At 37.0% G+C, this 13,112-nt stretch overlaps 1 protein-coding gene across 1 annotated transcript in view; it reads right to left on the reverse strand.

The window, feature by feature from the left end:
- HIBCH (3-hydroxyisobutyryl-CoA hydrolase) overlaps positions 1-13,112 on the reverse strand; it is a 115,351-nt gene that overhangs the window by 35,565 nt on the left and 66,674 nt on the right. Inside the window, exon 7 of the mRNA XM_070359586.1 lies at positions 6,129-6,207. Within this exon, the coding sequence (XP_070215687.1) occupies positions 6,129-6,207 (79 nt within the window). The remainder of the gene's footprint in view (positions 1-6,128; positions 6,208-13,112) is intronic.

Consider the following 13,112-nt stretch of genomic DNA (forward strand, 5'->3'; position numbering starts at 1 on the left):
GACTCTTGCTCCTTGGAAGATATGTTATGACCAACCTAGACAACATATTAAAAAGCAGAGACATTACTTTGCCAACAAAGGTCTGTCTAGTCAAAGCTATGGTTTTTCCATAGCTATGGTAGTCATGTATGGATGTGAGAGTTGGGCTATAAAGAATGCTGAGTGCTGAAAAATTGATGCTTTTGAATTGTGGTGTTGGAGAAGACTCGAGAATAACTTGGATTGCAAGGAGATCCAACTAGTCCATCCTAAAGGAAATCAGTCCTGAGTATTCATTGGAAGGACTGATGTTGAAGATGAAACTCCAATACTTTGGCCATCTGAGGTGAAGAACTGACTCATTTGAAAAGACCCTGATGCTGGGAAAGATTGAGGGCAGGAGGAGAAGGGGATGACAGAAGATGACACGGTTGGATGGCATCACCGACTCTATGGACATGAGTTTGAGTAAGCTCCAGGAGTTGGTGGTGGACAGAGAAGCCTGGCGTGCTGCAGTCTATGGCATGCTGCAAAGGGTCAGACAGAATTCAGTGACTGTACTGAACTGAAATGAAGCTAAAAATAGCCATCCAGGAGAATTACACTTTGAGTAAGATGGAGTAAGAAGGAAAGAATTATACTCTTCACCTGAAATAAGTATAGAAAAACAACTGCAGTATATGAAATAAGTTTTCAACATACTGGACCACCAAGCAGTAAAGGAAAGTGATGTCTGAATATCTGAAAACAAATGAGGTAAACCCTACTTAAAAGCTTCCTTGGTAGCTCAGTAGTAAAGAACCCACCTGTTAATGCAGGAGACATGGGTTTGATCCCTGGGTCTGGAAGATCTCCTAGAGAAGGAAATGGTAACCCATTCCAGTATTCCTGCCTGGGAAATCCCATGGACAGAGGAGCCTGGTGGGCTATAGTCCATGGGGTCTCAGAGAGTCAGACACAATGAAGAGACTAAACAACAAGCCCTACAAAAGCTCCATCTTAATGCCTGGAGATACTGTCCAGGCCCAAAACAGTTCTAGATTTGAGGGGAATTAAGCTAAAAATTCAGGGAGAAAGAATTCCCAGAACAGAGTACCAGAGAGTAGAGAGCTGCACAGAGAGAAAACACTGGAGATCTGCAGAGTGTCTCCCTTAAATCCCCAGCTTGGTACTGATAAATACATGTGTTCAATGAAGAAACTGTGAGGTTAAGGAAAGAACCACAAGGAATGATTACAGAGAACGGTACTGGGAATCTATACAGGGCTGAGAATAGTACCTGTTCCCACCAACCAGACCATGAAAGCTCAGGATTCGTGGAGGTACCGAGTAGAATGCAAAGAAGGGTCTTGCTTCAGTAGTAGGAAATAATTAGCCCTAGTCTGAACACTGCTCTAATCCTACATTAAAAACAAACAAACAAACAAAAAACCTAAAAGACCTGAACAAACTATTTCCAAGTAACTTAACCTCATCCTAGAAGCAAAGTAAAGAACATTTACAAGAATGCAGATCTTCCTCAACTTACATTGGGGTTGTGTGTAGGGGTCACATTCTGATAAATCCATCATAAACTGAAAATACCGTAAGTCAAAAATGCATTTAATACACCTAATCTATCAAAAAATCATAGCTTAGCCTCAGTTCAGTTCAGTTCAGATCAGTCGCTCAGTCATGTCAGACTCTTTGCGACCCCATGAATTGCAGCACGCCAGGCCTCCCTGTCCATCACCATCTCCCAGAGTTCACTCAAACTCACGTCCATCGAGTCAGTGATACCATCCAGCCATCTCATCCCCTTTTCCTCCTGCCCCCAATCCCTCCCAGCATCAGAGTCTTTTCCAATGAGTCACCTCTTTGCATGAGGTGGCCAAAGTACTGGAGCTTAGCCTAGCCTACCTTAAATGTGCTCAGAACACTTACATTAGCCTACAGTTGGGCAAAATCATCTAACACAAGGCTTATTTTTTAATAAAATATTGAATATCTCAGAGGATGAGATGGCTAGATGGCATCACCGACTCAATGCACGTGAGTTTGGGTGAACTCTGGAATTTGGTGATGGACAGGGAGGCCTGGCATGCTGCGATTCATGGGGGCCGCAACAAGTTGGACATGACTGAGCGACTGAACTGAACTGATGGAATATCTCAAATAATTTATTGAATATTACACTAAAAGTGAAAAACAAAATGGTTCCAAGTACCAGATATTTATCTTAGTGATTAGATGACTGCCTAAGACGAATGACTCACTGCTACTGCCCAGCATCACAGGAGTATGATACCAGATATGGCCAGCCAAGGAAAAGGTCAAAATTCAAAGAACAGTTTCTACTACATGTATATTGCTTTTGCACCACTGTAAAGTCATAAGTCAGACCATCATAAGTTAGGAATCATCTATACAAAAGTAGCCAGCACCCAACAAAGTAAAGCTTACAATGTCTAGGATCCAATAAGAAAATACCAGGTATCTAAAACCAGGAAGATGCTACCCATAATGACATAATATAACAATCAAAATTGACTCAGAACTGACATATACATGAGAATTAGCAAACAAGGAGATCAATACAGTTATAATATACATGTACCTTATGTTCAAAAAGCTAAAAACAAAAAAGATATTTTTAAAAAACACCCACATGATAGTACTACAGATGAAAACTAAGATGAATGTATAAGCTAAAAAAATACCTAAATGGGACTAAGAGCAATTTTAACTTTGTAAAAGAAAGGATTAGTGAACTTGAAGATATAGGAAGAGCAAGTATCACGACTTAGCGAATGAACAACAACAAGGTGAAAAGAAGAAAATTTTTAAAAATGAATAATGCATGAGTGAGCCTAATAAAAGTTTAAATGGAGTTCCTGTAAAGGAAACAGTGGAACACAAAAATATTTGAAGAAATAATGTCAAAATTTCCAAATCTGACAAAAACTATAAACATAACTAGACAAGCACAACCATTAAAAAATATACACGCACAAACATAAGAAACATGAAGAAAGCTACACAAAGGTACATCATAATCAAATGATCAACAGAAAGTTTTAAGAGCAGCCATAGAAAGTAAAAAAAAAAAAAAACACAGAGGAACCAAGATAAGGGTAAGATCACATTTAAACATCAGAACAGAATTCTATACCTGACTTCAGGTTTAACCTTAGGGGACTAGAGAAAGAGGTGAAACTGAAAGTAGAAACGAGTAATAAATATCAGAGCAGAAATCAATAAAATAGAAAATAAATAAAACCAAAAAAAATGTTGAGATCAATAAAATTAACAAAATGCTAATTCGATTGATCAGAAAAAAAACAGAAGACAGTTAGTAATATCAAGAATGAGAGACCCAGATACTGGTTCTACAGATACTGAAAAGCTAATAAGGAAATTAACTTTATGCTAGTAAATGGACAAACTTTTTAAAAGACTCAAATGACCAAATCTTGTGCAAGAAGAAATAGACAACTTGAAAATTCTACATCGATTAAAGATTTTAATTTGTAGCTAAAAACCTTACCAGGCCTAGAAAAGGAAACTCCAAGCCTAGATGGTTTCACTGGTGAATTCTACCAAACCAGTGGGGAAAAAAAAATAAAAAGAACCAATTCTACAAAAACTTTTCAAGAAATGAAGCCAGCATTATCCTGCATCAAAATGAAGCAAGGGATATTACTAGAAAACTACAGACCAATACACCTCATGAACACAGATGCAGAAATTCCAAATAAAATTTCAGTGAACCAAACCCAACAACATATAAAAAGTAGAACACAACATACTAGAGCGAGATTTATTCCAGCATGCAGAGTTAGTTTAATGTTGAAAAAACAATCAAGTAATTCACCTTTAACAATAAACTAAAAAAGAAAAGAAAAGAAAAAAAACCAGCAGTCATATGAATAGATGCAGGGAAAAAAAGACAAAATCTAAAATCCGTTCCTAATAAAATCCCCCAGAAATCAAGCAATAGAAGGAAAGTTCCTCATCCTCATAAACGGCATCTATGAAAAACCTATATCTAACATTATACTTAATTGGTGAAGACTGAATGTTTGAAGGTCCATTCTCAACATATCTGTTCAACACTGTATTAGAGGTTCTACCCAGCAGAATTAGACAAGAAAAAATAAAAAGTATCCAGATGGGAAAGAAAAAAAGTAAAACATACTTTACTTGTAAAGAACATAACTATATTTAGAAAATCCAATTCAATCTACAAAACATCTACTAGAACTAATAAGTGAATCTATCATTGCAGGATATGAAGTGGTAGTGGTGGTGTAGTCACTAAGTCGTATCTGACTCTTGCGGCCTCATGGACTGGAGCCTTCCAGGCGCCTCTGTCCATGGAGATACTCTAGACAAGAATACTGGAGTGGGCTGCCTTTTCCTTCTCCCAGGATACAAACTACAAAAGTCATTTTCTACATATTGATAACTAACAATCACAACTAGATTTTTTAAATATCATAATATCATTGAACAATATTAAATTCTTAAGGAAAAATCTGACAAAGGATGTATACAAAATTGAAAACTACAAAATTTGGCTTCAAGAAATTAAAGAAGATCTAAATAAATGGAAAGATATACCTTGCTCACAAGTTTAAAGACTCAATATTGTTAAGATGTCAATTCTCCCTAAATTGATAGATCCTAGACAAGCCAATGGATGGAGGAGCCTGGTGGGCTGCAGTCCATGGGGTCGCTAAGAGTCAGACATGACTGAGCGACTTCCCTTTCACTTTTCACTTTCATGCATTGGAGAAGGAAATGGCGACCCAATCCAGTGTTCTTGCCTGGAGAATCCCAGGGACGGGGGAGCCTGGTGGGCTGCCGTCTATGGGGTCACACAGGGTCGGACACAACTGAAGCAACTTAGCAGCAGCAGCAGCAGACAAGCCAAATAAAAATTCTAATAGGTTTTCTTGTTCAAACTTACAAAATCATTCTGTTAGGTAGTTAGAATAGGAAACAGGAGTCCAAAATGGAGGTGGCTAAAAGACAAGGAAGGGAAAAGCCCACGAAAATAGAACAAAGGAAGGTCAAAGGAAGGTCCGAGGACCAGAGTAAGGGCCTCAGGTAGAACAAACAGCACTCCTGGCTAGCCCAATTTACATAGGGCAGGCCCAGGGGGAGGAAAAAACATATAAAAGGAGGAGCCAAAGGGCTAGGTCTCTCTCTCTCCCCCGCGCACTGACGCATTCCCCAACTCTTTTCTCTTCGTGTCTTCCGGTCGGCATGCCCTCACGCCTCGAGGATGGATTTTCCTGCTATTTTCTAAATAAAATAGAGCTGTAACACGGAGCTATAACACTGATCTGTCCAAGAGCAATAACACAGTCTGTTCAAGACCCAAGAGCTGTGACGTGCCGAGGGCTTTAATGTCCATCACTCCAAATCTTTGTTGTGATGAGACAGAACCAAGGAGAATACACTTGCCTGACAACTCTAAAATTCATACAGAAATACAAATGATCTGTATAGCCAAAACAATTTGGGAGGGGAAAAAACAGAACAAAATTAGAGGATTATCATTACTTGATCAGGACTTACTGTAAAGCAACAGTAATCAAAACAGCAGGGCATTAGCACCATGATTGGCACTTACAAAGGCATAACGGCAATCAGCGGAGAAACAGCAGCTTTTTCCAAAAAATAATGTGGGAATGATTTAATCTCCATAAGCAAATATAAACTTTGATCTATACCTTTGACCTAAACTTTGATCTATACCTTTCACCCACACCTCACACCACATAAAAAGTTAATTTCAAATTAAGACTAGATCTGAATGCAAGAATATTTCCTCTAATAATTTTTTATCTAAAATTAAATATATGTACAGCAGAACTTAGCACAGCATTGTAAATCAAGTACACTTCAATAAGAATAAATAAATCAACTACAATGTGCTAGTGTTTCCAGTTAAATATGCTTGCTTTTCTGTTTTCAGATAAACCTGTGAGCTAATATAAACTCTCAGGTATCTTCCTATAATAATTTTGTTTTAAAAGTTCTTTCTTTGCTGTAGCTCACACAAAATTCCATCGATTCTTTCAATAACAATGTAATTTGAAAAGTATCAAAATCTGATCATTCTAAAAGTAATTATTGTGGTGGTTTTTGTTTTAGTTTACCTATTGCTGTTTCTGGCATCGCAAAAACAGACTTTTCAGTAGCCACTCGGAATTGCCCATGAACTGAGACGCCAACTCCCTAGGAAAAAGGCAAAAAATCACTTAAAAATAATGTGGGGGTAAAAAAAAAATTAAACTCTCACATTTATAAACATTAAAAGCCAAGTAAATTATCCATATATATTATATATAAAGACATACATAATATGCATTATCTATAACACCTCATAAAGCATATCTTTAAAGGAAATTTCAGGAGACAGATGAGAGGGAAAACCTAAACCGCACAATTTCAGAACTTACTAAGCAAAAAGATACATGGGTATTCCTGATATATGGACCAGATTTGTTTTAGCAGCAAGCCACCTTTCATCAGTGTCCTGTGTTCTACTTCATATCCTCTACCCCAATTCCTTCTCATTTCAAATCAGACTCAGCATTACAGAGTACTGACTATTCGCAGAACCACTGGCTGTTCTCAGTGGGACGAATCACCAAAAAAGCATAACCAAGCTCTTCTAGCAAATTTCAGTGGCCTTAAATAGAATATTCACACATTTTATTTATTCACATTATTCCATCAAATAAAATTAGCAACATTCTTCTCAGACATACCACTTAGGAACTGTTTAACTCTTAAAACTGATTAGTATGCAAAAGTTTTACAAAATAAAAAGATTTGGCTGAAATTCTTTTCTGATTTGATAAACACACTGAAAAGGACAAACTTAAGAGACATCTCTGGAATAAACAGACATATTTGAATAAAATAAGAGGTACACATGTGATTACAAAGAATTCAAGTTTGTATCAATGCTCACATTGTGACATACATCTCCTATGTTATGTTCTTTTCACAATACTCAAAACATCTACTTATTCTTAATCCTTCTGAACCAGTGAATTGTATCTTTGGCTTCCCTGGTGGCTCAGATGGTAAAGTATCTGCCTGCAGTGTGGGAGACCTGGGTTCGATCCCCAGGTTGGGAAATGCCCCGAAGGAAGGGAACAGCTACCCACTCCAGTATTCTGGCCTGGAGAACTCCATGGAGAGTGGAGCCTGGCAGGCTACAGTTCATGGGGTCACAAAGAGTGGGACATGAGTGAAACGAATTGGCACACACACATGCATGAGTTTTATTAATAATTTTTTGTATTATTGTAAGAACCCTTGCCTCACATTCTACTCTGCAATTTTGTTTATTACAATGTTTTCGTTGTCATTCGGTCACTCAGTCGTGTCCAACTCTTTGCAACCCCATGGACTGCAGCACGTCAGGCTTCCCTGTCCTTCACTATCTCACAGGATTTGTTCAGACTCATGTTCATTAAGTTGATGATGCCATCCAACCATCTCATCTTCTGTCATCCCGTTCTCCTCTGCCCTCAATCTTTCCCAGCACCAGGGTCTTTTCCAATGAGTCGGCTCTTTGCATCAGGTGACCAAAGTGTTGGAGCTTCAGCTTCAGCATCAGTCCTCCCAATGAATATTCAGGACTGATTTCCTTTAGGATTTACTGGTTTGATCTCCTTGCTGTCCAGGGGATTTTCAAGAGTCTTCTCCAGCACTACAGTTTGAAAGCATCAATTCTTCAGCGCTCAGCTTTCTTTATGGTCCAACTCTCACATCCATACATGACTACTGGAAAAAACACAGCTTTGACTATACAGACCTTTGTCAACAAAGTGAACTCTCTGCTTTTCAATATGCTGTCTAGGTTTGTCATAGCTTTTCTTCCAAGGAGCAAGGATCTTTTAATTTCATGGCTGTAGTCACCATCTGCAGTGATTCTGGAGCCCAAGAAAATAAAGTCTGTCACTATTTCCATTCTTTCCCCATCTATTTGCCATGAAGTGATGGAACTAGATGCCATGACCTTAGTTTTCTGAATACTGAGTTTTAAGCCAGGTTTTTCACTCTCCTCTTTCACCCTCATAAAGGGGCTCTTTAGTTCCTCTTAACTTTCTGCCATGAAGGTGATATCATCTGCATACCTGAGGTTATTCATATTTCTCCCCACAATCCTGACTCCAGCTTGTGAGTCATCCAGCCCAGCATTTCGTATGATGTACTCTGCATATAAGTTAAATAATCAGGGTGACAGTATACAGCCTTGACATTCTCTTTCCCCAATTTTGAACCAGTTCGTTGTTTCACGTCTGGTTCTAACTGTTGCTTTTTGACCTGCATACAGATTCCTCAGGAGGCAGGTAAGGTGCTCCAGTATTCCAATCTCTTTAAGAATTTTCCACAATTTGTTGTGATCCACACAGTCAAAGGCTTTGGCATAGTCAATAAAGCAAAGGAGATGTTTTTCTGGAATTCTCCTGCTTTTCCGAGGATCCAACAGACGTTGACAATTTGATCTCTGGTTCCTCTGCCTTTTCTAAATCCAGCTTGAACATCTGGAAGTTCTCTGTTCATGTATTATTGAAACCTAGATTGGAGAATTTTGAGCATTACTTTACTAGTATGTGAGATGAGTCCAATTGTGTGGTAGTTTGAACATTCTTTGCCATTGCCTTTCTTTGGGATTGGAATGAAAACTGACCTTTTCCAGTCCTGTGGCCACTGCTGAGTTTTCCAAATTTGCTGGCATATTGAGTGCACTTTCACAGCATCATTTTTTAGGATTTGAAATAGCTCAGCTGGAATTCCACCACCTCCACTAGCTTTGTTCATAGCAATGCTTCCTAAGGCCCACTTAGGGCTTGTTCTTGCCTGCAGAATTCTACGGACAGAGGAGCCTGGTGAGCTATAGTCCAAGGGGTTGCAAAGAGTCTTACGTAACTGAGAGACTAATACTTTCAGTTGTTATTGAAAACTAGCTTAATTCCTTTGGGGCCAGAGAACAGCCTGTCAGATTAAGCCTTTGAAATATGCTGAGACTAATTCTAGGGCCAATTTTGGTAAATGCTCCATGCACACATGAAATGAACATGAAAGTTACTGAATACATATTAACTGGATCAAGTTTACTGAACAATGTTCAAATCATGTGCTTGCATGTAAAATGATCGTATACACATATATATATAGTTTATGTCTGTTTCATCTGTTATTGAAATTAGTATATTCAAAACTTCTCCTAGGATTGTGATTTTGTCTATTTCTCCTTTAAAGACTTTCCAATTTTTTGAAAGACCACACATTTTTAAATGTTTGAAAATATCACACCACTAGAGTTATCTTAAGAGGCAGAGGCTTGTTCCCACTATTTCTCAGAGTCATATGTTACAAAACTCATTAAGTAATTCTGTTCTGCTTCATTGCTAGAAACAGTTTTACACAATATTTATAAAATATCTTTCTATAGTTGATTATAATCAATAAGATTACTTTCAGAATGTGATCTCACTGATCTTAAGGAGAAAGGCTGAACAATTTTCAATGAACTGAACTAAGTCCTACCTGCTGAGAGAAAAAGAACTGAAATTTAGGGCTTGCTGAATTGAGCCCCCAAATGTTACACATTATGAGTTACAGTGGCCTGGATTCAAATAATCCTTCACACGAAGTGAAGATCAGCTTCAAAGCCTCTCATTCCTGACTGAATTGAGATGATCTGGGATGCTAGAGCCCTTAGCCTAAATACTACTAGATACAAAGGTCAGGAGATTATATCTTAGGGCTCAAATAATACTGAAGTAGAAATAAGTCAATCATAAATAACCAGCACTTGATTAGAAATAATCCAACATAAGACCACATGACTAAAGCCTAATAGAAAAAATACACAATAGAAAGATTCACAGGACATACAAATTTAGATTTGTTATACCTATTTTTATAACTGTGAAATGTCCTTCTAAACCAAGTACAAGTTTTTGCCATAAAATGTACCTTATTTGGGGCTTCCCAGGTGGCACTAGTGGTAAAGAACCCATTTGCCAATATAGGACACAAAAGAGACGTGGGTTCGATCCCTGGGTGAGGAAGATCCCCTGGAGGAGGGCATGGCAACCCACTCCAGTATTCTTGCCTGGAGAATTCCATGAACTGGGGAGCCTGGCAGGCTACAGTCCATGGGGTGGCAAAGAGTCAGACACAACAGAAGCGACTTAGCACACATGCAAGCACATCCCTTATTGGATATAAAAATAACCATTAGCTTTACTCTGTATTGGTATGGTTTCTTTTTCTATTATTTTACATTTAATCTTTCTGGGTCTTATAATTATGATATTGCAAGCATTCTGACATTGCTTTTTAGTTGGATTATTATTAAATAATTTTAATTGCAATACTGTATGAGCATGTGCAGATAAAATGAGTCTGATCCATATTTATAATCTCATATAGAGATACGAATGTGGATAAGCATGAATAACTGAATATATGAATGTAGGCAAACTTGTAACCTACTTTAAGTTTCACATTCTTAAAGGCAAAACTTAGGCAATCTAAAACTTTTTTTAAATTAAGAGACGTAGCCAGGTGAGTTTCCAGACTGTTTAATGACAGGAAAGGCTGGTATAGCTTTAAGGCTTTTAAAGAAGATCTCATTATAATTACTTTAAAAAGCAAAATTTTGTTGTTGTTTAATCACTGAGTTGTGTCCAACTCTTTTGCAATCAACTCTTTTGCAACCCCATGGACTATAGCCCGCCAGGCTCCTGTGTCCTTTGATTTTCTGTGCAGGAATACTGGATTGCCATTTCCTTCTCCAGGGTATCTTCTCAATCCAAGGATCAAACATGCATCTCTCACATTGGCAGGTGGATTCTTTACCAACTGAGCCACCACAGAAGCCCCAAATTAAAGCCTTCAAAATGCAAATCTGTTTATCTGATGCTTTAGAAATAAGCATCACTTCAGTATTTCAATATTGCTATTCTAGACAAAAAAGCAACATTAATTTTTAAAAACTGAAAATTATACAGGTATTTAAAGTTAATTTAATATAGTCAATTGTTCCATGATTTCCACTAAAGATAAGATTAATCCCCGAACACAAAACAAACAAACCACACGTAGAACAATTTAGTTTGGTAGCTGAAAAAGAAATGTTCCAGATATTTCGGTATTAAATTTCCTGATTTTGGTGTCCTTATTCCAAGGCAATACATAATGAATAATTTAGAAACAGAGGATTATCATGTCTCCAACATTCTCCCAAATGGTTCAGAAACTAGACACATTTCGGAGAGAAAAGAAAATAAAGCAAATGTGGAAATAACAAGAAATGTGGATGAAAGATACATCAGAGTTCTCTGTACTACTTTTGCAACTTTTCTGTAAGTTTACACAATAAACTTATAGAAATAAATAATAATAACAGTAAATATAAAAAATAAATAAATTTTACTTATTTATATAAATAATAAATATAAATATTATATATAATATATATAAATATATAATAAATATAATAAATAATAATCACAATAAAACAGTCCTTTTAACCAAAATGAGAATAAAAATAAATGTTCCAGAGTAACCAGCACCAACAACCAGAGTAAAGAAAACAACAAAGTCAGAAAGGCAGACAATGGGGTGATGTGACTAATGCTCACACACAGACTCATGAATTTAAATTATAATCACAGAGAATGAGTAAGCGCCTGTCCAGAACAAACAGTGCATCACAGTATCAGAGAGTATGTGAGGGAGTCTTCTATCACCATCATTCATGATTATAAATGGTGTTTTGAAATTAGATATTTTTGTTAGAAATTCAAATAGATTTTTCATCACACATAATCTCACTATGGTATGTAATATTATAAGTATCATAAGTTTCATAATGCATCTCAGGTCCACATGCTTTAAATTAGCAGCCTACACGGTAAAAACAATGACATTTTATTGTGTGTCACTTCTCACATTAATATTAATGTGTGACACTTCTCACATTAATAGGCTAATACTGCATATTAGTGGTATTAACATAATGACGATGTAACATTAATGTATACTGATAGACTACAGAGATTAGCACCAGACACATTTTTTTATTCTGCTTTGGATGCACATAGTTCATGCTATGTTTAGACAAAACATATTCAATAGAAACAAATAATTGAGGTAGAAATATTTAACTTATTTATGAATTAACAGTCTAACATCCTTGAAGGTACAGTTCTGCTTTAAACGAAAAACAGAGATGTGAAAGTTGCTAAGAGAATAAATCTTAAAAGTCTTCATCATAAGAAAAACATTTTTTTCAAGTATGTGCAGTGATGAGTATTAACATTGTTTTACAACATATACATACATCAAACTATTATGTTGTACACCTAAAACTAATTATACATCAATTATGTCACAATAAAAAAGCCAGTGAGTAAAATATGAATTTTGGTACATCATACTTTAAAACATAAATTAGAAATAACTCTTACACACACCTCCTAAATTCATACTCAAGGTTTTTACCTCAATAATCACATTCTCCCAATATAACATTATCACATATTATATTTAAACATCTGTATTTGTGACTGCATAGACTGTAGCCTGCAAGGCTCCTCTGTCCATGGGATTCTCCAGGCAAGAATACTGGAGTGGGTTGCCATTTCCTCCTCCAGAGGATCTTTTCCACCCAGGGGTCAAACTCAGGTCTCCTGCATTCCAGGGAGATTCTTCCTTGTCTGAGCCACCAGAGAAGCCCCTATATATTTAATAGATGCTTAAAAAGAGAGGCTCTAAGAAACCACTGCCTTATATCATATATTCAAACAAGAAGGGTTATTATAATAGAGGAACTCTTAATAGACCTCAGATTTACCAAAGATTTCTATTAACTCCATAAAACATTAACTAATATCCATATTAATTAGCATCCTGAAAGCTACTCTCTGATATGCCTGATACAGGGCTTCCCTGATAGCTCAGTCGGTAAACAATCTGCATGTAATGCATGAGACCTGGGTTCAATTCCTGGGTTGGGAAGATCCCCTAGAGAAGGGATAAGGCTACTCACTCCGGTATTCTTGGGCTTCCCTTGTGGCTCAGCTGGTAAAGAATCCACCCACAATGCG

The sequence above is a fragment of the Bos mutus genome, chromosome 2 (assembly GCF_027580195.1).
Source record: "Bos mutus isolate GX-2022 chromosome 2, NWIPB_WYAK_1.1, whole genome shotgun sequence".
Taxonomy (NCBI): Eukaryota; Metazoa; Chordata; class Mammalia; order Artiodactyla; family Bovidae; genus Bos; species Bos mutus.